Here is a 21646-nt window from a genome sequence, read left to right as displayed (position 1 = left end):
CTGGCACGCGGGAGTCCAATTCAGCACTGTGCCTGGGTTCTTGGCGCGTCTGGTGTCCCCCACCCCTTTGGTTTTGAGGAGGTCCGTTAAGGGTAGGGCTATCTCAGCGAACCCCCGGGCGAAGGACCTGTAGAAATTCGCGAATCCCAGGAAGCTCTGTAGTTGCCGTCTGTTGCGGGGCCGCTCCCAGTTTAGTACCGCTTCGACTTTTGCGGGGTCCATCTCGATGCCGTCCCCGGAGATTCGATACCCCAAATAGTCTAGGCGGTCTTTGTGAAACTCGCACTTTGTGGGCTTTGCATAGAGCTGCGCCCTTCTGAGCTTGTCGAGGACTTGCCTGACTAAGGTTACGTGTTCCTCGTATGTTTTTGTGTAAATAAGGACGTCGTCGATGTAGACCAGGACCCCTTTAAACAGATGTTCATGCAGTACCTCATTGATGAGCTGCATGAACACCCCAGGGGCCCCCGCGAGTCCGAAGGGCAGTACCTTGTACTGGAAAGCGCCTAGGGGGCAGTTGAACGCCGTCTTCCATTCGTCCCCCTCCCTGATTCGGATGCGATAGTACGCCTCGCGCAGGTCCAATTTGGAAAAGACTTTGCCCGTGGACAGGTGGGCGAGCATGTCCTTCACCAGGGGTAAGGGGTATTTGTTGGACAGGGAAGCCGCGTTTAGGCCCCGGTAGTCGGTACAGAGCCGTAGGGTCCCGTCTTTCTTCTCCCGGAATAGGACGGGGGCTCCGACCGGTGAGCATGCTGGCTCTATAAATCCCCTGTCTAGGTTTTTATCGATGAACTCCCGGAGGGTTGCCATCTCCTTCGGGGTCATCGAATAGATCTTTGGTCTAGGTAGGGGGACGTCGGGCAGTAGGTCGATTCGGCAATCCGTCTTGCGGTGGGGGGGTAGTTGGTCTGCCTCTGCTTCTCCGAAGACCTCGGAGAAGTCGGCGTATTGTTCCGGTAGGTCTGCAGTGGTAGCGGCGTTGTCTTGTGTGGTCGCCTCCGCTCGTCCTACCGTGGGGTTGCTTTTGCCAGCTGGTACTGGTGCTCGATACTCGCCGTCGCCGAATGTGAAGGTGCGGGTCGCCCAGTTGATCCGCGGGTTGTTTTTCGCGAGCCATGGCATCCCCAGGACTGCAATGGGCCGTCCGATGGGCGTGACTACGAACGATGTGCGCTCGGTGTGAGTGCCCATTTGCAGGGTGACCGGCTCGGTTTGTAGCGTGGCTGGTTTCCCCCCCGCTGTGGAGCCGTCCAGCTGGTGGAATGCCAGCGGCGTGGGGAGGGGGAAGCAGCGGAGTTCGAGTTTGGCGACTAGGTCGGGGTGGATAAGGTTTTTTGAGCACCCCGAGTCCACTAGTGCCGCGGCCGTGGTGGCTCCGTTGCCGGCAGAGAGTTGAATTGCTGCCAATATTACGGAGCTTTTGTCGTTTCGTTGAGGTGGTTCGCGTTGCTGTCCCGCCGCCTGCCTCGCCACGCGTTTCAGGGCAAGCGGGGAGCATTTCCCGCCGGCTGGTCGGGGTCGGTATTGTCCTCTTCTCCCCAGTAAGCGTCCCAGCCCTCTTCCGGTGTCGCTGTGGCCACGGTCATTCGGCGGTGAGGGGGCGGCCCCGGGTTGGGTGGTTTGGGGCTAATTTTCGGGGCGGGCTTGGGCGCGCTGGTCGGCGGTCGGTTGGCGAAGCAGTCCGCCGTCTTGTGCCCTAATTTGCCACACCTCCCGCAGGGCTCCCGGTTGAACTTCTTTTTAGGGTATATGGGGCCGGCCATCCCCCCGTGTGGTGCGGGTACCTTTTTCCCGACGTAGTTTGTGTCTTCCGTGGTTGTCATAAGGAAGGTGCGGTGCGCGTGTTCGGCTTTCCCCGCGAGGTGGATCCACCCGTGTAACGTTTCTGGGTCGTCGCGGTAGAGGGCCCATTGGAGAACGTCGCGGTTGAGCCCCTTTTTGAAGATTTCCAGCAGGGTGGTCTCAGACCAGTCGCAGACCTTTCCCGCGAGGGCTTTGAACTCCAGGGCGTAGTCAGGGACCGTGCGTGCGCCCTGTTTAAGTCTCTGGAGTGCGCTTTTCGCCCGTACTTTGGCTAGGGGGTCTTCGAAATAGTTTTTCATCTCGTTGATGAAAGCAGGGAAGGTGGCGAGGGCGGGGGAGCTGGACTCGTACAGTTGGACGTACCAGTCCGCCGCCCTGTCTTGGAGTTTGATTGCCACGGCGCCGATCTTGTCGGCCTCGGAGTCATAGGAGTGTCCGTGCCTCCCCATGAACTCCCTAGCGTTGGTGACGAAAAACGAGAGTTTTGAGGGGGTCCCATCGAAGAAGATGGGGAAGTCCTTTGGGGCCCGGGCGTTTTGCGCGGCCCCGCCTCTCGCTTCCCGGGATGTGGTGTCGGCCGCCTGTGCCGTCTGCTGGCTTTCCGCTGGCTCGTGTGGGTTCGGTGCTTCGCTCGGGGTGTGGGCTTGTGCGGGGACGTCATTGGGTGGCGCGGGGGGCATAAGCGCCTGGAGCATGGTCCGGAGTTCCGTCAGCTGAGCCCGCATGGCCGCGAGTTCAGCTCGTGCCTCCTCGTCCACAGCCCGCACCGCCGCTGGGGCCGGTTCCGTTGGCGCGTCCTCGGGGGGGGGGGTTCATCGTCCCTCCGCCGCGGGTCCGCTTCCTCCTCCGTCTGATGGGTGTCTCCGTCGTCCTCCTCCGTGTCGAGCACCGTGGGGCTGTCGCTCCACGCCCGTTGCTGGGGTGCGATGTGGGGCGCGGGGTCCTCCGCTGGTTTCGGAAGTCGTGCTGCTCCCTCCCGCGGTCGGGTTGCCTCCGTCGCCATCTCCCCTTGGGGTTGGAGCTGAGGCTCGGGTCGGGTGGGGCGGGCGTCCATGGCTCCGGGAGTCCGCGGTGCCTCTGGCCTCGGTCGGTCCTCCTCTGTCTCTTGCCGCGCGGCTCGCCCTCCTTGCCCGCGCCGTTCCGGCCTCATCTTTCTGGTCTTCTCGCCGTCTACTCCTCCCGCGGCTCGTTGTCGTCCGGTGGGGCTCGGCGAGGCTGAGTTTATGACTCTCAGCTTTATGTCATGCGCTGCCTACCTCTGAATAACGTTCAGACACTGGGTTGCAAAGCAGGCTCTGGTTTATTTCAGGATAGGTACAACGTTGTTAGAAAAAGCTGAGAGTGACAGGAGCGCGCCGGTGCGGGGTTTAAATACCCCGCGCCGGTCAGCGCCCCCTCGCTCTCGGTCACGTCACCCCCCTTTGTCCCATGCGTTGCCCTGCCATTGGTTGAGGGTTTCTAGGATCGCCCATCCTCAGGTTTTCATTCTTCTGCTGATTGCTTTCAGCTGGGCGATCCCCGTGGTATTGCTGCTGATGGCTTGGGTGGCTCCGTGATCCGTTTATCTATTGTTTGTTAGCCGTTAGTCGTTGTGGGTTGATGGCTACTTAACTTGTACCCCTTCACCTATTTCCTTGTCATTGTCATGAGTGCCATTGCGCTGATTACTTTAGCTCAACGGCACTCATGACACTGAAGCATTCATCCTGTTTAGGAAGATTTGATAATCTCTAGCTCCAAATTCCAGGGATGGAAACATCCCAGGCAGCCAAATGACTGAGACTGCCTTGCTGTCATCTAGGTTGTTCAGCCGTTTTCTCTGTCCCTGCATCAAACTGATTGCTATATCTGTGGTCTTAGTTTCCCTCCTCAAGAGTTTGAAACATGCCAATATTGTGCTCCTTCATGACATCATCCAGACCAAAGAGAACCTGACTTTAGTCTTTGAGTACATGGTGAGTGGCTTTTCATCAGATTTGTTTGTTTGCTTATTGGTGGTTTCATTTGCTTATTGAAGGAAATAAACACACTGACATAGTTTTTCAATGCTTCAGAGCATTTTGCAGCAATATGTAGGGAATGTATCCATCACAGTGAGTGTTGTTTTTTTGCATGCTTTCTTCCCTCGCCCTTGAGATTTATCTGGTCCCCTTGGCTTTAGTCACAGCTGTATTTTAAAGTCTGTTTTATTTGACCTGAAGCAAGCATGAACTGACTGTTTTTGCAGTTACCCTCTCAATGCATTCAGGGTGCTGTTTTCAAAGATTTGTTTCATATGTTCAGTGTAAATGACTTCTTCCTTTCTCTCTCTTCTCAACATTTTACCATTCATCTTTACCTTTTTACATGCCACTATCTTGACTTTTTTTGACCCCTCCCTGTGGATACTCCTGATTTCTGCTTTTGTACAATTTAAATATTTTCATCCCCTACCTATTACATGTAGACCATATGGTGCTGGGCTTGTAAGTGGTTTGGATTATACAAAGATTTGATCCAGAGATGAACAATAAAGGGGGCAGATAGAGGCTTTCTTCACCTGATTTCCCAGGAGAGGCTTTTATGGGGTTGACCAGGAGAAGAAGGTCACTTTACTTTCAGTGTTTTTTTTCCAAATGTAGTTGAGCTATACTTCGATAAAGAACCTAAAGAAAACTGTTGGACTTGGCAATTAACTCTGTTTCTTCTCTGCATCTATTTAGCACACAGACCTGGCACAGTACATGTCTCAGCATCCTGGGGGACTTCATCCTCATAATGTCATGGTATGTTTTTGAAGAAATGTGTATGTAAAAGGCATGTGCCATGAACAAGCATGATTAACAGATAGATGGCAGGCCTGACCTTAGCATACCAGGATTCACCTATTTATTTAAAAAATAAATTTTCTCCTTCTTGCAACTTGTTCCAACTGTACAGTTATGTTTTATGACAAGTATGAAATAGAAAACAAGATTTACTGTCTTTCCCCTTTGCTGAATTGTAGTGCTCTTTGTCCACATCCTTGAGTCAGTCAGCAGAAAACTATAGCTGTCTCCTATCCTGCCTCACCTGACTTCACTCCAAAGTAATGGATGACAAAGCCTAACAGCTTTTACACACCTTGAGGCTGCTTTTGGATGGTGTGGGAAGAAGGGGGGAAATACTACTGCAATACCAATACAATCTCCTTCCCTTATGGGCTGAGACAAGATTAAGGCAATGTGATGAGGACACAGCAGAACACACCTGTTGCCAAGATATGCTTGTGCTGTTGTTAGATGCAAGCAGGAAAGACTGTATTAATCTTGCCCCACAGGGTCTTCTAATATGAAGGATGGACAACTTGTGTTTCATCCTCCATTTTATGGCCCTAGCCACTGATGCTCAGGGCTACATTTTCTCCTTTCTGCCCCCAAAGGATGTCAAATGATTGTATTAAATCTTTCTGAAGTTTAATGCTCCTATATTACACTTTTATCCTTCCTCAAGCCTTCACCAAAGTTATGTCATCATATTGCTGGACATTCATTTATGACCCCCAGAATCCAAAATCAAGAAAAAAATTGCTTGCCTTTCTTAATATAAAGATCCTTCACCATGGAAACCTGCAAAATAAATCCCCATCATGGGTTTTGATTCATTATTTGGTCACTAATGCATCCCCAAATTTAAATCAGGATTGAACAAGCTCTGCTTTACTGATTTATTTTGTTGTTGATGTTGTTTTATTTTCACTAAGGAAGTATTTCAATATCTGTTTTCAAAAGAAAACACATTTCACCCAATATATGAAGAGCTCAGGCTGTATAAAGTACCTGTGGTGTGTACATGAAGAAACCAGAATTTTTTTCCCCTTGTGTTAGTTGTTGCATCTCATGTACAAAGCTCCATTGGAGGATCTGTCAGTGGCACTGGCAAGGGAGGATCTGAAGTCCTCCATGGCCATACAGTGGACCACTGAAGTTATTTGGATATTAGAGCACTTCTGTACAACCATCATTTTCACCCCCAAACCCTCAGGAACATTTTGAGGCCACTCAACAAATGTCCTCACCATTGCTTCCAAGAATTCCTTATCAGCCCATTAGCACCCCCTCCAACTGACCAATAAGGGAGTGCAAATGTTTGCAAATAATCTGTGCCTCTTCTGCATCCTCGACTTTGCTGTGTTTCTTTCTTACTAAGTAAAAACACAGCTGTCTCTGTGAACTGGCAAAATAGTGGTGAAGTTTCATGGCAGGTGGGAGAACTTCCGAAGTAGAAACTGCTTATCCTGATGTTCCCACATGAATGCTACACAACTATTCTCACTGCTTTTTCTTTTGCACCAGATTCCTTAGCCTTTTTTCCCCTTTGTATATATTTAGGAAATCCCCAGGCTTCCCAATATACTTATGAAACAAGGCATCATAAACCCTTTAATCCAGTCAGAATCAGAATACAATTCATAAGGAGAGAGGTGTTTTTAAAACTCTTTCCTCTTTGTTATCAGATCCCATTTAATAACAGTTATTTATTTATTTATTTATTTATTTATTTATTTATTATTCACATTTCTATCACTGCCCATCTCCCCCTAAAAGGGGGACTCTTTTATATGTGAAATATTTCAGACATGTAGTATACTCTGTAGTTTGGCCTGAATGCTTTAGCATCAGACATCCAGTAGAATCCTCTTTTTTACATTTCACTTCCATCCCCCACGTAATTTTTTTAGATCTACACATTTCAGCCCTGTTGAATTTTGCTAAGTTTGAATTAATATCAGGAAAGCAGTGTTTGTTTTATTCTGTGGCTGTCAAATAATTAGCAGCCCAGAGTTGTTCTGGAGTTGGGCGGTGACAAATCGAATAAAAGAAACTAAAATAACTTTAAGTTACCAAATGGAGGCAAAAGAACAGAGCCAAACTTTTTGAGCCAGTATGGAATTTTGAAAGCTTGTAATGGATGCTCAGAAAATGGCTGCATTTTGTATATAGGAGTCCTGTATCATGAAACAACTCCCAAAGAAGACATGGCCACAATCAAACCCCTTTACTGGGAGGAAAACATAAGGTGGTCCCCAGCTACCATATCTAGCCTTCCAAATTCTTTCTATGATTTCAGCAAGCCTCATGCGACTCTAGCATCCCTTCTTTTGTGAGCCTTGGAGCCCCCAGGAAATTCTGGGGCATCCACTGATGTTTGCCGTCATATCATCAGAAAGGATGTATCTGAATTGCCCATTTGAGGCGTTGGGGGTATAAAGGTAAAAATAGGAGTGAGAGGCCTCTGCTAAGCAACCCACTGCCACTTCTAATATCACTCCCCCCAAACACCCTGAAATTCAGCTGTTGATTTGTTCTAAGTTATATCACCTTTCTTAGCTTTTGAGTGAAAGGTAGGCTCTAATAAACAAAATAAAACAGTCCATAATAGCCTTTTTTGTAAGACTGGGCTAATTAATTTTACGTTTTTTTGCATTTTAAATTTTCAAAATTTTCAAAACATTTTAAAGTTTCAAAATTTTTAAAAAGCTTTATCCTGACACTGACATTTATCCATGCTCCTCTTCCTATTCTTGAAATCTGTTTTCCCTCAATATTCTGTTCTCCGCACACTCCCACCCCGCCTCTAGACTGCTTTTAAGACTCTTCTCTTGGGTAATTCTGGCTTCTGGATATCACCAAGTAAAGCATGTTTCAATGTACAATATTACAGGTTTTTATAGTAGAAGAGCTTTCAAAGTTAGGCTGCATAATTAGATAGAGAAACTGACCTTGCTTGTTCACCTAGGAGTGGGGCTGCCTCATCCGCTGGAATGAGATCTTTTTGACTATGGAAGAAAATAAAAAGAGAAGCAAATAAATTCCTTCATCCAGCACAACTAGCACCAGCAAAAGAGTTGTTATCTAACAGAAGAGTTGCTAGGAATGTATGTTGTGGGTTTTAAACATATAAGCAACTTATAAGGGAGAGTCTGATTTCATTCATTCATTCATTCATTCATTCATTCATTCATTCATTCACTCATTTGCTGTCTTTCCCCTGGGAATTCAAGGCACTACCTTACACTACCCTGGCTCTCTGATTTTCCCTTTTGTTCCCAGCTTTTCATGTTCCAGCTTCTGAGAGGCTTGGCTCACATCCACAAGTGCCATATCCTTCATCGAGACCTGAAACCTCAGAATTTGCTCTTAAATTGCTACGGAGAGCTTAAGTTAGCTGATTTTGGTGAGTCATCATAACCTGGCCCCACCAGACAGATTCAGTATATGAGTTTCCTGGGCTTATAAATTCAGAGCCATGGCATTTCCATTTGCTAAGCTGTAAAGGACAACCTTTCCTGCCTTTAAAGCTCTTCCTCCTCCACCTGGCATACCAGAACCATGTATTCCTCTTCTTTGTTACCCAGAACACTAGTGATCTGAAATCCAATTAAACTGCACTTGTACTGAGATGAGCTAAGTAACAATATCCAGCTCAGGCTAAATAGATGTAAATTTAGATATTTGGGATAATTAATGTTAGGAACTGAGAAGTATAGGAAAACTCAACTGCATTATACAATTATGTGGGATACTACTTTAGGTCATTCACAACAAAAAGATGCAAAATAATTGCAATAGATTGTCCCTGTGATTATTGTACAGACAATGGGTCAAAATAGTAATTCTGACTGTGATTTAAAAATCCTGTTTTTTCCTGTCTTGAAAGGTCTTGCTCGTGCCAAATCCCTCCCCAACCAAACATACTCTGCGGAAGTGGTGACACTTGGGTATCGTCCTCCTGATGTTCTGCTTGGAGCCACTGACTATTCATCAGATGTGGATATTTGGTGAGAGCAGGTTTGGACCGTTAAGAGGAAGCAAATGAAGATCGTCATATTCTTCCTTTCCTTTCTCAGGGAAAGGTGGAAGACACAATAAGATCATTTTAAAATTTGGAATAATGCTGTGAGGAATAGCATCCTCTGATTATCAAAAATTACATAGGTTTGAGGTGGAAACTAAATGTATTTTCCCCTTTGTTCTCCTGATACCCCTGGTTGTTTAAAGATTTGAGTATTTAGTGTCAGTTGTGTATCCAGGTGAAATGACCTGTTTGACTTTAGGAAGTCCATAAAAGAGTAGACTGCTTGCCATGTGGTATCTAGAGCACTGTAGGAGAAAAATGAAACTAAAATCAAAGATTTTATTCTGTTTACCCAACCTTTTCCACAAGCAGTGCTGTAATTCCTACTTTATACAGTTTGATCATGGTGATCTCTTCTGATCTAATTGTTACAGAATTCCTAGAAAGTTTATTGATTTGCTAGAGAGCTAGATCTTGATGAAATGATAAAGTCAAATGTCATAATTTGAAAGATTTAATCCCATGAAGTTATAGCTACCCTGAAAAATGTATCTTATTTGATGGGGGTGAAAATAATTGCTTGTAAACTATAGGTGGATGGAGGCAAGGGAGCAAGTGACTATCCCTTGTAGAATCCCCAGATTCCTAGCATTAATTAAAAAAAAAAACCTAGTCTGTAGCTGTTCTGATCACTATTCCACCTATTTTATACAAAAAAATTGTTTCCAGCTAAGTCATGATCATGACTGGCATGCAGAGTCTGGAACCGGGTGTTCCCCATTCTTGTCTGTGTGTCTGTGTGCTTGTGTGTTTTAATGTTGATGGAAAGCAGTTACTACCCACAGAAACAATTCAGAAATCTAGCATTTTAGTGTAGGTGTGATTGGGTATTAGCATGCCTCTGTAAAACAAAAGAGCAGAAAACTCAGTGGACATAAGCATTGGTAGTGAGTTTCTAGCATAAAAGAAATGCTGACAAAGTATGCAGATAAGCCTATAATTAATATAAACTTAGCAAAAAGTAGGACAGCATTGAAAGATTATGAACTATGCTAGTCATACAAGATAGTCCAGTGTTGCTGTGCCAAGGTGGGAGGGGAGTGAGAGGTGTATGGCAGCCCTTAAGTTGTGATCCAGTCTTCTGATGTGTTTAAGAAAGCATGTGGGAGGAATTAAGACTGATTGTTGTAGCAGAGCAATTCATTATGGCCTGGAGGAGTTTATTGGGTATGGAACTTCAATGCCAGTCAGCCCCAGTCAATATGTTAAGGACAAGAATGACAAATATCTGAACGATACCATATTTCCTATCTCTAATATAGGGCAAGTCTGCAAATTTTACTTCCTTTTTCCTCCTCAGTTTGGTTTCTCCTTCTCTTTTATCAGAAGTCTTGATGTTTAGGCAGTATGACATGCTCTTCAGATTTTAGTGTTTCTCATATTGCAGTGGTAAAGAGATTTGTTGTGACAACACCACCAGAGTTTGTTGTGTGTTATGTGGAGAACGGAGCCTAGGAGTGGGCTGCAAGCTGAGCTTCAGAGCCACCATTGTATTGAAGGAACTTAGGAAACAGTCTGATGGACTGCAGTAGGCCTGCTCCACTTCACTCCTGCTGTAGATATTAGTGATTTTTCATATGCACCGCCTCAAGCATACTAGATTAGCCTTAAACATTTTTGAGTGTATGAGCATATGTATTTAGATTAAATGGTGCTGATTTAGCTAAGAATGTGGGGTTCAGTATAAATTTGAACCAGTTTCAGTGTGGTCGATCCTCATGGGTTCTTTCTTTCATTGGAGAAAGAAAGAAGAACCTGCTGGAAAGTCCACATTAAATTATGTGCAGTTTAACTTAATAGGCAGAATTTTGTATGTAGCTTCCCCTGGTAGTATATGTTTTTAATGCAATTGCCTTAATTGACACTTTAAAATATGATTGGTCCTAGTTTACATTGTCTCTTACACAAATCCCCCTATATTTTTTCTTTTTGGAATCAGTATTTCAAGTATCTACTACTTTGTATGATTGCTGTTAGTGAACCCACCACATTGCTGCCTATCTATTGGTGTAACAGAAGCCTTTTTATTCCCACTGAAATTAAAGTCAGATTTTTTACATGCTTTCTTTTAACATGTTTGTGTTGATATAAAGTGTCTTCAGAAATATGTTGCTAGTAGAATGTGTGATAAAAATGTACATTTTATATTATTTTGTTTTGATTTAGATTAGACAGAATTTGTAATGTATATAAGAACAGCACTGGGTGGCTGAGTGACTTTATATTATTTTTCTCCAGGAGTGCAGGCTGCATATTTGTGGAGATGGTTCACGGTCAGCCACTGTTTCCAGATGTTTGCAGTATCTTTGACCAGTTAGAGAAAATCTGGATAGTGAGTACAATGGTATATCTGAGAAACTCATGCTAGAATCATCAGCACTTCAAAATGTTAGCTTATTAATATAGGTCAGCATGTGTAGCATTGTTACATGCTTCAAAAACATCTTCTTCTCTCTCCCTTTGCCTTGTGAATTTGTTATAAAAATTCTTTTTCTCCCTCGCTTGTTGAATTTCCTATACTGAAATTCAACAAGCGAGAGAAAACAAGAATCTCACTTTTTGCGTGTTTGATCGTCAAAATACAAAAAGCTAAAAGGAGATGTTTTGATACATAATAGATAAACTCATTGTATTCAGTTTTCTGAGCATGTAAAAAAAACAGGAAGGCATTGCCGGCCATTTTAAAAGCCATCAGTACAAGGGAGAACTTGGTTTGGCTTCTTAATTCAGTCCATAGCAAAATGCTTGCTTTGAGGTATCTTATCTTAATTGGCATGGATTTGTTTGCTTGAAGAATGAGTCCTATGGTGGACTCCAACCTTCAGATCAAGTTTCAGTGGTACTAAGGCCCAGGATGTCCTCAAACAATACTGTGAAATGAAGCTTTTGAACACCTGTCAGAAGATCTGCGCACGGTACCACCTTTTCCCTTTCATCCCAGAGCAGTGGGGTCTCTCTCACCCTGACCGTCTGCAGCTTCTGAACCCCCGCCATTTGCGGAGGCTTCTCTTGTCGAGACGCAGTCTTGCGTTCTGGAAGAGCACTTGGGGTGACCATTCTGACAGCTGCAGCCCGTGACAAATATGAGGGCTTTCTAGAGTATTTATTTCCCTCTTTCCTGGCAGGCAAAGCTTGCTGGGCTCCTTCTCAGACGGGTCCCGGAAAGCTAGGATCAAGGCTACACGTAAGCTTTTAGAGGATACATGAAGTTCTGTTTCCCATTTGAAAGGTCCTGGGGATCCCAACCGAAGAAACGTGGCCAGGAGTTTCCAGACTTTGCCACTATAAGCCAGGTACGATCTCAGTGGTTGCTTCAGAATGCTTTTTGTGCGAAGAAAGCCGATTCATGTTGCGTCCTAGTTTTAAGAGCATTGGAACGGAGACTTTTTTCCTCATCCAGAAGCAGCCATGTGCATCTTGGTCAGGTCTGCCTCCTTTGGGCTATTCTTGCTGGCCTCCTCCTGTGTTTCCTACTCCCGGGCTTGGTGGCCATTGGTGATCAAAGCTCGCATCTGCAGTTCCCTGAGCCAGCTGATTGGCTAAGGTGTGTAGATCTGGTCAGCTGGCAACCCCAAACAACTGGTGATTTACTTGGAGGAAAAAGCATTGGGATGTTTTCCTTCTTCCCAGCCACACACCTTCAGCCCTTTTGTGCTGCTGCTGCGAAAGGTCATCCATGCCTCCGGCTGGTCCCTCCACTCCCCTGCGCAATGATCCTAACCCCCAGGTTGCTGGGGGGGGGCAGCGGCGGAGAACAGGGTCTCCCTGCTTCTCTGATGCCTTCCCGCAACTCTGCTTGGAATCAGGGGAAGGAGGGGAGCAGAGGGGTGTGGGTCTTTCATTCCCATCCATCGCGGGTGAGAACTTAGTGTCCTGAACTTCAAAGAGTCTGTTATCTCTTAGTGGGATGTGGGCAATTTTTCCCCCTTTCCCTTCATTCTGTTTAATGTTTTCTCACGGGGTGCGGTCTTTCAGAAGAGCATACCCAAGCGTCATGGGTGTGGGGAAGCAAAGATCCACACCGGTGCAGGGGGAAATGAAAGGAAAGTGGAATATTAAAACCCTGAGACATGAACTCCCTCCTCTACATCCTGCTCGTACTGGGAGAAGGGGCAAGGCCTGCTTGGAAGCCAGGAGGGCAAGTGGGGGAACACTTTTGGCCCAAGGTTCTCAGGTCTAGCAGAGCATAGTAACGTCTCTTCAAGGGGGAGGGGGTTGCTCAGACGAGCTCCAGAGGCCCTGCTTCGGCTCCCCCGCTTGAAAACCAAACACCCCTCACTTTCACATGATGGCTGGTTTTGTAAAGGTTGGGAAACTTTCACACCATTAGCCAGGACTCATTAATCACCGTGGTGTGGAAATGGGAATGTGCTGGCTTCCTCTGCAGACTAGGGCTTGTGCCCCATCCTGCCCATCCAGCTCCGCTGTAGCAATTGGGGGTTGGGGAATTAGGTTCACTTCTTTGAATGAAAGAAGGAGAGAGAGATTCCCTGGGAGTGGGAGAAGGGTGGCAGGGGCGGCGGGGGGGAGGCAAAGCCTCAACAGTCAGCAATTACCTGCTGCTTTTGTAAGGAAAAACATCACAACCTTGGAGAAATCCATGTTGCAGGAAGGAAAGTAGCGAAAGTGCTATCTACCCACCGCTGAGTCACCATAAAGCAATGCGAGCGTAGCATTTGCTGTCTGTTTTGTGAATTTTTTGATTGCATCTTTTCAAGGGGTGTTGTCTTGCTTTGTGAGTGTGCCACTTAGTCCTGCAAGGCAGTAGTTCTTCCCTTTTTGCCTTGCTGCTGCTCCCTCATGACCCAGCTTGTCTTCTGTGTGATGATTTGTCTGCCCCTCTTACACACCCACATTGTGCATCTTCTAAAAATCAAGGCCTTATAGTTTATTATTCAGTCAGTCATGGGAGGGAGGAGAAAAGAAACTGAAGCTTAGGGTTATAATTGGACCTAACCTGTTTGAAAATAGATTAAAAATACAACAGAGGAATAAATAATAAATCACCCTAATAGAAATTCCTGTGGAGTCACATGGGAAGATATTTATTTATTGTATTTCTATTTAACTTTTTAAACAATTGTCTCCTAAAGCATCTCACATCAACTGAAACTATTTCCAGTTTTGCATCAGTCTATGGCTATCTTAGTTTTTGCAATGTGCAAAGCAGGACATATCCAGACAATTCCCTATATTCTCACAAAGGTCAGTGGCTTGGTCTTTTGCTAGGCATGTTAACATTAGATAAGTTGAAATACAGATACCCATCCTGGTCAGAGACAGGAAGAGATTAGAGATAACAGAACATAGAAGTGGTTGTTGCTCCAGACAAAATAAAATAGATTCTTGCTGTGATGAGGGTTTTCAGTTTGTTTGCTTTAAAATTTGTGACACTTTGAAACAGATGCTATAGCCAAATAGTTTATTATAGCTACATGACCTCCCTAACTGTAAGAATTATTTCTTTTATTTGACTGGATGTGACAATACAACAGATTCATCTTTGCCCTCATTGAGGTGAATGAGTAGCTTGCAACAAGAAATCCCATGTTTACATATGTATATACATAGAGCTCTGTAGAAAGACTAATTTCCTGATTAGAACTGCCTTTGTGACAAATGTTGAAAGCATTGATTATAACTAATTTCCTCTTAAAATATCAGCATATTGATATTTGATTGATTAATGTAATGTTGAGCATATGATCTTTGACTGGAGGAATGAAACAGAAGGAAAAATAACATTGAAACAACAATTGGGTAAAAAAGGAAATAACCTTGACTGAATTACAGAATCATAGAACAGTAGAATTGGAATAGAGCCCAAAGTTCATCAAGTCTAACTCTTTGAAATGCACAGGAAAACCAATTAAACCATCCATCAAATGGTGGCCCTCCAGCCTCTTACAAAAAACCTCCAGAGATCAAGAACTTACAGTCTCTATAGGTAGACTATTCCACTGACTTCAGATGTCACTTCCCACAAAACAGAACAGTTATTGAAGGTCTTCAGAAATGATAAAGCAAACTAGGAGATTTGGCTAAGAGACTTTCCTCCTTTGGATCTAACTGGGGTACAAGTATGCCCTGCAATATTGTCTTCTATGACCCCATGACATGACCTTTATCTCGTTCTCCATGGCTGTGTTGAGTTTGACACAAGGATGGATTTTGCCACAGATCATGGTTATTTTTGTTTTAAAGGGATTGTTGATGCTTTAATATGTTTGTATATTGGTTTTTAACTTGTTTTTATTGGATTGTTGTTTTTAACTGTTGTGAGTCACTTAGGTGAGATGGGTGGCCTTACAAATCAAATAAACAAACAAATAACATCCCCAGTCCCTGAATGAAACAGGGTTAAGTCATTTTTAGCTTTATTGCTATTAAAGTAGCACTTCCCCCCTTATTCCAGGAGCAGGTCAAGCTATATAAAATCCATCTCAGTTTTCCAATAGGGCCAAAAATCCCTTTGCATTTGAGGACATGCAAGGGCTTTAGAAGTGTGGAAGGGGTCCAGGAATCCAGAGGATGTCCCCTAATTAATACTAAATTTATTTAAGTATTCATTTGCTTGGAATCCTCACAAGCAGGGTTATAAGTACATAGGTTTTGAAATCATTGAAGACACTTAGTTCCACTTTTATTACCGGAATGATCAGCCGTGCCAAACCGTTCTAGCATTTATTCAGCGCGCCCAAATCTCAACCTTCCTGCTAACCACAGACTAGCAGGGTGATATGGGCCGGAGTGGTGTTTTTGCTGCCCTTTTGAGGATTCTTGGGAGGAGGGGAGAGTAATTTTTTGCATTTTAAAAAATGTCCCGCCTACGAGGGAGGTTGCGGGCATAGCAAGGAGCATCGTCTTTCACACACTCCCCCAGCCTCTGCCGCCTGCACCCTTTGGGGAGCGTTCCAAGATCTGGAATTCTTGACCTTGGAAATTCTTGCCTTGAAGGCCATGGGAAGGTGGGAGGGAGACCCCTTGTGCAAAGACGGTGCTCCCTCTATTAGCCTTGTAGCATTTGGGAGTCTTTCAAACCAGACTTTTTATTAGGCGGCTGCCCTGCCTCGTTCATGGAAATTTATGGGGGATTGGTTTCCAAACATCCTCATTCTTCACTTGTAGCCCTCCTGTGCTTTCCCACCGTTTCTTCCTTTTTCTTTAGACAGAAACCTTTGTTATGAAGAAACCGACTGCATAATGTCTGGTGATTAACTGTGCTAGGAGTCCTCTGTCTGGAGGCACTCCTCTCTCTGGTTGCAGTATGTTTGCTCTGTTAAGATCAGATTCAAGCATTTGTGCCAACAGTCCCTACCAAGCAGGCTAACAGGTCTATAGTATCCTTTGGCTATAAAGGTCAATATTTATACTTACAGAAATAATATATTTTGGTTAAAAACAGCACTGACTGATACAAGGACAAGAATAGAAATTCCAAGTATATATATTGAATTGGTTTGCATTTAATCCGGTGCTTGCATATTACTTTTCCAGATAGAGTCCTTGGCAGTTGGCCTCAGGGGCTCCAGACGATCTGTGACAGGTAAGCTCCTTACAATCATCAAACACTCCCTTAATGTCTGTCTGGTCTTTGTGCTTAGTTTGATTAAGACAAACCCCAAATAGTAGTAGTAGCCTTCAAGCCTAGCAAAAAAACATTAAAAGTGGCAACATCCAAGAAAGGCATTGGTACTTACCATTATCATTGGGTTACATCCATGAGTTGCCTAAACGGAATGTTACTTTAATGAAAGCAACAAAATAAGGATTTGAGAGACTAATTTAACTGCAACATGTTACATGTTTCTTCCTAGACGCCAAGTCATTTGGCATTAGGCTTTGCCAGATATAGATGCACACACCTATTTGCATATCTATTTACATCCTTAAAAACCCTGAAAGGCACCTGGGAACTGTTTTAAATTAATAAATAACTACAACTACAAGAGATTCTGTGCGTGTGTACTGGTCAATGAAACTTCTGGACAATTTCCTTCATGATTAATTAGTAATGATTGGTACACTGACTTAAAAACTTTACATTTTTTATGTTAAAGATGCAATGAAGGTTCCATGGTTTCACTTTTGTGATGAATTTAGCGGGATATGCCAAAGCTGTTTTTTTAATATAATTTTTATTAAAAGAAGATTTTACATAAGATTAAAAAACTACGGAAACGTAAAAGGGAAAGTAGAAAAAAGGAGATGTGAAATAATGAAAAAGTGAAAGATAACAAAAAAGAGAAATAAAGAGAAAAAGAAAGATATCTAAGGAAGTAACTTCTGATCTTCTTTGCAGCAGTTACAAACTTAGTAATTACCATCTCCACCCTCCCAAATTACGTATCGTGGTTCCATTCTTCCCTTAAGCAAATCTTTTTAATCAGTAAATCCCGAAATCACCAGTTCAGTTTTATCCAAAGCTGTTTAATCACATGTATATATTTCTTCTCAAGTTAAAACCAAAACCAAAACAGATACGTAAAACTGATCTCAAGTTTAACCATCCAAGTTTCAAATGAAACTGTGATTATAAGTACAGTACAGCAATACAGATTGCATTACTTTGCTTTTGGTCTTGTTTTACAAATAATGATTTCTTCTCAGAGCTGATAATTTTGAAAATAAATTCCATTGAGAGAAAGTCCAAAGTGTCTCTACCACTTAAATGTAACTACTTCCGAATTTTAAAAAATTTAGAAAAAGAGAAATTTCTTGATCTATCTGTATATATTTAATTGATTGAATACTGATACCAAATGTAAGGACACACTTTTTTTCTTTCTTTCCCATCCTACCTTTTTCTATGGATCCTTCTGATTTTGGCTTTTATATTAAATTAATATATTTCCAAAGCTAACAGGAGTGTTTGTATTCCTGGAATTTAGTTTTGCTCTCTTTTTGATGACTGTCTTCTAGGCTGAGCAAGGTGCCTGAGGCGGAAGACTTGGCAGCAAGAATGTTAAAAGTGTGTCCGCAAAATAGGATCTCTGCACAAGAGGCACTTTTTCATCACTTCTTCACCCCCCTGCCCTCTAAACTGGACCAGCTTTCTAATGGTACGTAATTCCCTGTTTCATGTCCATTGTAAGGAACATACAGAATGGCCGTATTAATTTATTTCAATACCTTTTGGTGGGAGGTAAACGCAGTCATGCATAGATCAGGTCAATTTTACTACGGCCTAATGGCAAACCACCCCGCGCTACAGTCTGCCAAGAAAACGTTGCGAAAGCGGCATCCCCTCAAAGGGTCAGGCATGACTCGGTGCTTGCACAGGGGACCTTTCATCACTCATAGTTAGCAAATAAAACAGATTTTAAAAAAGGAAAAGAAGAGTATCAAAATAGATAAACACAAGCAAGCATATACAACTTATGCATGCATAGTTTATTAAGAACATATGCTAGAAAACTCCAGTGAAGGAAGCCAGGAAAGGCCATAAAAACTACCCTATTCAGCCATTAAATCAGGAACAGACAATATTTTGAGGGTCTGGGTACTTCTGGATTTTTTAGACCATTTTGCAGTCAGATATAAAGCATTCACTTCCCAGAAGGCAAATGGGTAAGACCATTCCTTGATACTACCTCAATGCTTTCTTCAAAACAGTACCGTCCATAGCCGGTCACCATTTTTATTTTCTAAGAATGCATATGGAACATTAAATGTATTTTATCTATTTCATTGTAAGCCACCCAGAGTCACATATGTCAGACAGACAACCATATAAATAGATTAAATAAATAAATATGTAGGGCCCAGAGGCAGTCTGGAAAGAAAAGTCCTACTAGGGACTGATATTTTGTTTCCTAGTTTTCTTTTTTTATTAAAATATTTTTTTAATCAGATTGAGCATTGGGATGTGTGGGTTCTGAGGGAGGTATTTGTCAGGATATACAGCAAAGAACCACGCTGAGACCAGAAGCTCTATCTCTAGTGTTTATTGTTCTGCTCTACAGTACAAAATCCTGCTTAACCGAGAAAGCACCAGCAGTTCTTACCAGAAAAGCCCAGAAAGCTAAGGCGTTTCTCTTCTGTATTTCTTGATAGGAAGGTGAAGAGAATCAGTACTGAGCGTGTGTTTTTCCCCCTGTATAGGGCCCCCCTCTCCTTCACCAGCAATGTCCATAACAGTATTCCCAATGTACCAATGTTGGTATATTAGCATGTTTTTACAATGGCTGGTATTTCAGCTGTGTTGCTGCCAGTGGACTTCCATGGAAGTTATATGACATTCTCATAGCAACCTGTATGTTTGGAAGCAAATCCAAGTCACTGAGACAAAGCCCCATTACCATCACAATTGAGTTAACTGAAGCTACCAACTTTCACAGAGAGGAGGATCTGATTAAGATGACCTGCCCCAAATGCCTGATGAATCCAAATTTCCAGATGGCACTTGGAGATTTTCTCAATGATTTGGAGAGCAATTCTGTGGGGTACCTTGTTACCCTCTGGAACATAGAAGTGACCAGGGTGTTTGACAGGATTGATCCTGAGCAGCCTCTCCCTGCCAGCTGATCCTGATTTCTGAGGAGCTTCAGAAAATAAAGGTTAAGGGATGCTGGAGTGACACTGCCAGAAAACAAGAAGTATGACCAGACATTGGTACAGACTCAAGTTCAAATCTACTCTGTGGTGATAATAGCAGCAAAGCAAAATCACTTCTTGCCCTTATTGCATCTGCTGAATGTCAACCAGCTGCATTATTTAGTTTCCCTGACCTTTCTAGGGGCAGAAGAACCAATGTAAGTTGCACTCATCTGACTGAGAATTGTATGTTTAAAATTGCTCACGTTTGCTCTGAGTTGGAAGATAGTTGGACATAAATCTTTTGAGATGACTGGATCACCTCTTGTGATATTATCTGAGAAGCTATTGAGCCAGCAGATCTTGAGGAAATGGTGGCCCACTTAGTGGCACTTACTGGAGGTAAGGAACTTGGGCAAGGCACTCACTAAGAAATTCACTGCCAAAGGGAAGAGTCGTACAGGAGCACTTCTCTTCCAAGACAGCAGATGGCCCCTATCCCATATAAATTTGCCTCAGTGTACCCTTACCTTTGCTTTTTGCTTTCTTCATAGCACAGTCCATCTTCACAGTACCTGGAGTGGCACTCAAACAAGAAATGTGTGACCTCTTTTCTTCATCTCAGAAGGGCCATCCGGAAAACAGTTCAAGCAAGTTTTGGTGAAAGAAAGAAAGAAAGGATTTTTTTTCAAGAGAGAAAGGAGGCAAAGAAAGAAATCCATACTGTTTATCATCACTAGCTAAGACAAATGGGGATAAGGTATATATTTTAAGGATCCTGGATTTCAACTCATATCATAAGCCCAGTGACTGGATGGGGGGTGGGGGGTGGGAAGAGATATGGACATAAATACAAAGAACAAAACATTTCTTTCTGCAGTTTCAGGATGAAATGCAACTCCTAGTAATATCAAATTTTCCAAAGATGGGGAGTGAAACCGAATGGACTACAGCATTCGTTTTATCTTCACCACTTTGACTCTAATTGTCCAGAACTACTACGCTACATGGATGGACTTTCTGCCATCATTAATGGGGCTATTGTTTTCCAGGTTCCACATTAATCAAACATTAAAAATGTGCATTGTGGGCAGATGATTTAGCAACACTCAGATGAATTCTTTGCTCCTAAACTGTCTCAGTCATGAATTGTCTGTCTACAGTTTAGTCCCACAATTCCCACCCTCCCACCCAGCATCAATAGCAGAGGATTCAGTGGTGACCTAGCCTTATGCTGCTTTATCTTTGAAGACGGAAATACTTTTCAAGGCACCCAAAAATGTCTCTCACACACTTTATCAGATTTCCAAGACCGTATTTACCATTTCTTAGAAAACAAGGAGAGAGTTGCTGAGGTGACTTGATTCAGTAGTATCTGAAGGTTCAAGACTGCTGCCATATTTGAAGTTCAGGGACCTTGTGCTATAGCATGTTACCAATTTCAGACTAGATCCATTGCTGACGGAAGCCGTGTAACTAAACCTGTTGAGTCCCAGATTATCTTGGTGTGTTTCATAAGTGCATAGTGTTGTTTTTTTTAAAAAAAAAACCTGAGGCATAAACCTGCATCATTTTTGTGGGGAAAAAATTATAATACTGTATTAGAATGGTGTAATTCACACACGTTGCAGCAATACATTTAGGCCTTTTGGGGAGTTCAAATATTTCAGTTTCCTGTTTGTTCAGTGTTTAGTTTGATTTGTCTGTTTTCACATTAATTTGATGAGTTCAAAAAATCAAACAAAAACTTTTGTGAATGCTTTATGTATAGGTATTTCTTTTAATATAACTATATTGTTTACAATTTTGTCATACATGCATTTTTGCAATACATTTTTCACAAAGGGCATGTTTTTATACCTTATTTTCACTAGTATAAGCATTTTTATGTAACCTTCCCTAATATAAATCTTTGTCCGTGTTTAATTAGAGAATTGGAAGATTTTTAAAAATGCTTATGTCAAACAATACTTGAGTTTTGGTTTGAAAGCACAAAGTTTAAGTAATATTAAATACAAGTTGAACTGGCTATCCCTATTCTTGAATAATATTAGTTCCCTTTATTTTCCAACTGAAACTAATATTCAGAATTGCCTCCCTTCCGTGGATATAGAACTTACTCAGTCTGAGCTGGCCTGTTTCTTCTTTTATCTTTTTTTTTTCTTTTAATTTGCAAAGTTGTACATTTGTAGGGAATTTCCCAACAAGTGAAAACAGTTACCTAATTTGTGGGATGCCTTATTTCATATACAAAATTACACTCAGTCTCTGAGATTAGGAGCAGTTAATATTTATGGTTTTTCTCTTAAACTTGTTGACATTTGTCTCCAAAATTTGCATTCAAAGGTGATAAGTGGATCTTTCACCATGTGTTGCAGTATGACATTTAGAAGTCCAGCTGTTCTGTTCCATTCTTGCTCTTCATCCA

General features: G+C 43.0%; 1 protein-coding gene across 1 annotated transcript in view; it reads left to right on the top strand.

Annotated features, from left to right (window-relative positions):
* Window positions 1–20395, top strand: part of CDK15 (cyclin dependent kinase 15) — a 31014-nt gene extending 10619 nt beyond the window's left edge. Inside the window, exons 4-12 of the mRNA XM_063291823.1 lie at window positions 3667–3761; window positions 4509–4571; window positions 7878–8001; window positions 8485–8605; window positions 10921–11014; window positions 11912–11975; window positions 16180–16228; window positions 17605–17744; window positions 19773–20395. Of these exons, the coding sequence (XP_063147893.1) occupies window positions 3667–3761; window positions 4509–4571; window positions 7878–8001; window positions 8485–8605; window positions 10921–11014; window positions 11912–11975; window positions 16180–16228; window positions 17605–17744; window positions 19773–19882 (860 nt within the window). The 3' untranslated portion in view covers window positions 19883–20395. The remainder of the gene's footprint in view (window positions 1–3666; window positions 3762–4508; window positions 4572–7877; window positions 8002–8484; window positions 8606–10920; window positions 11015–11911; window positions 11976–16179; window positions 16229–17604; window positions 17745–19772) is intronic.
* The last annotated feature ends 1251 nt before the right edge of the window (window positions 20396–21646 follow it).

The sequence above is a fragment of the Candoia aspera genome, chromosome 1, assembly GCF_035149785.1.
Source record: "Candoia aspera isolate rCanAsp1 chromosome 1, rCanAsp1.hap2, whole genome shotgun sequence".
Taxonomy (NCBI): Eukaryota; Metazoa; Chordata; class Lepidosauria; order Squamata; family Boidae; genus Candoia; species Candoia aspera.
The sequence above is the reverse complement of the archived record's forward strand: the minus strand, read 5'-3'. Positions and strand labels throughout refer to the sequence as shown.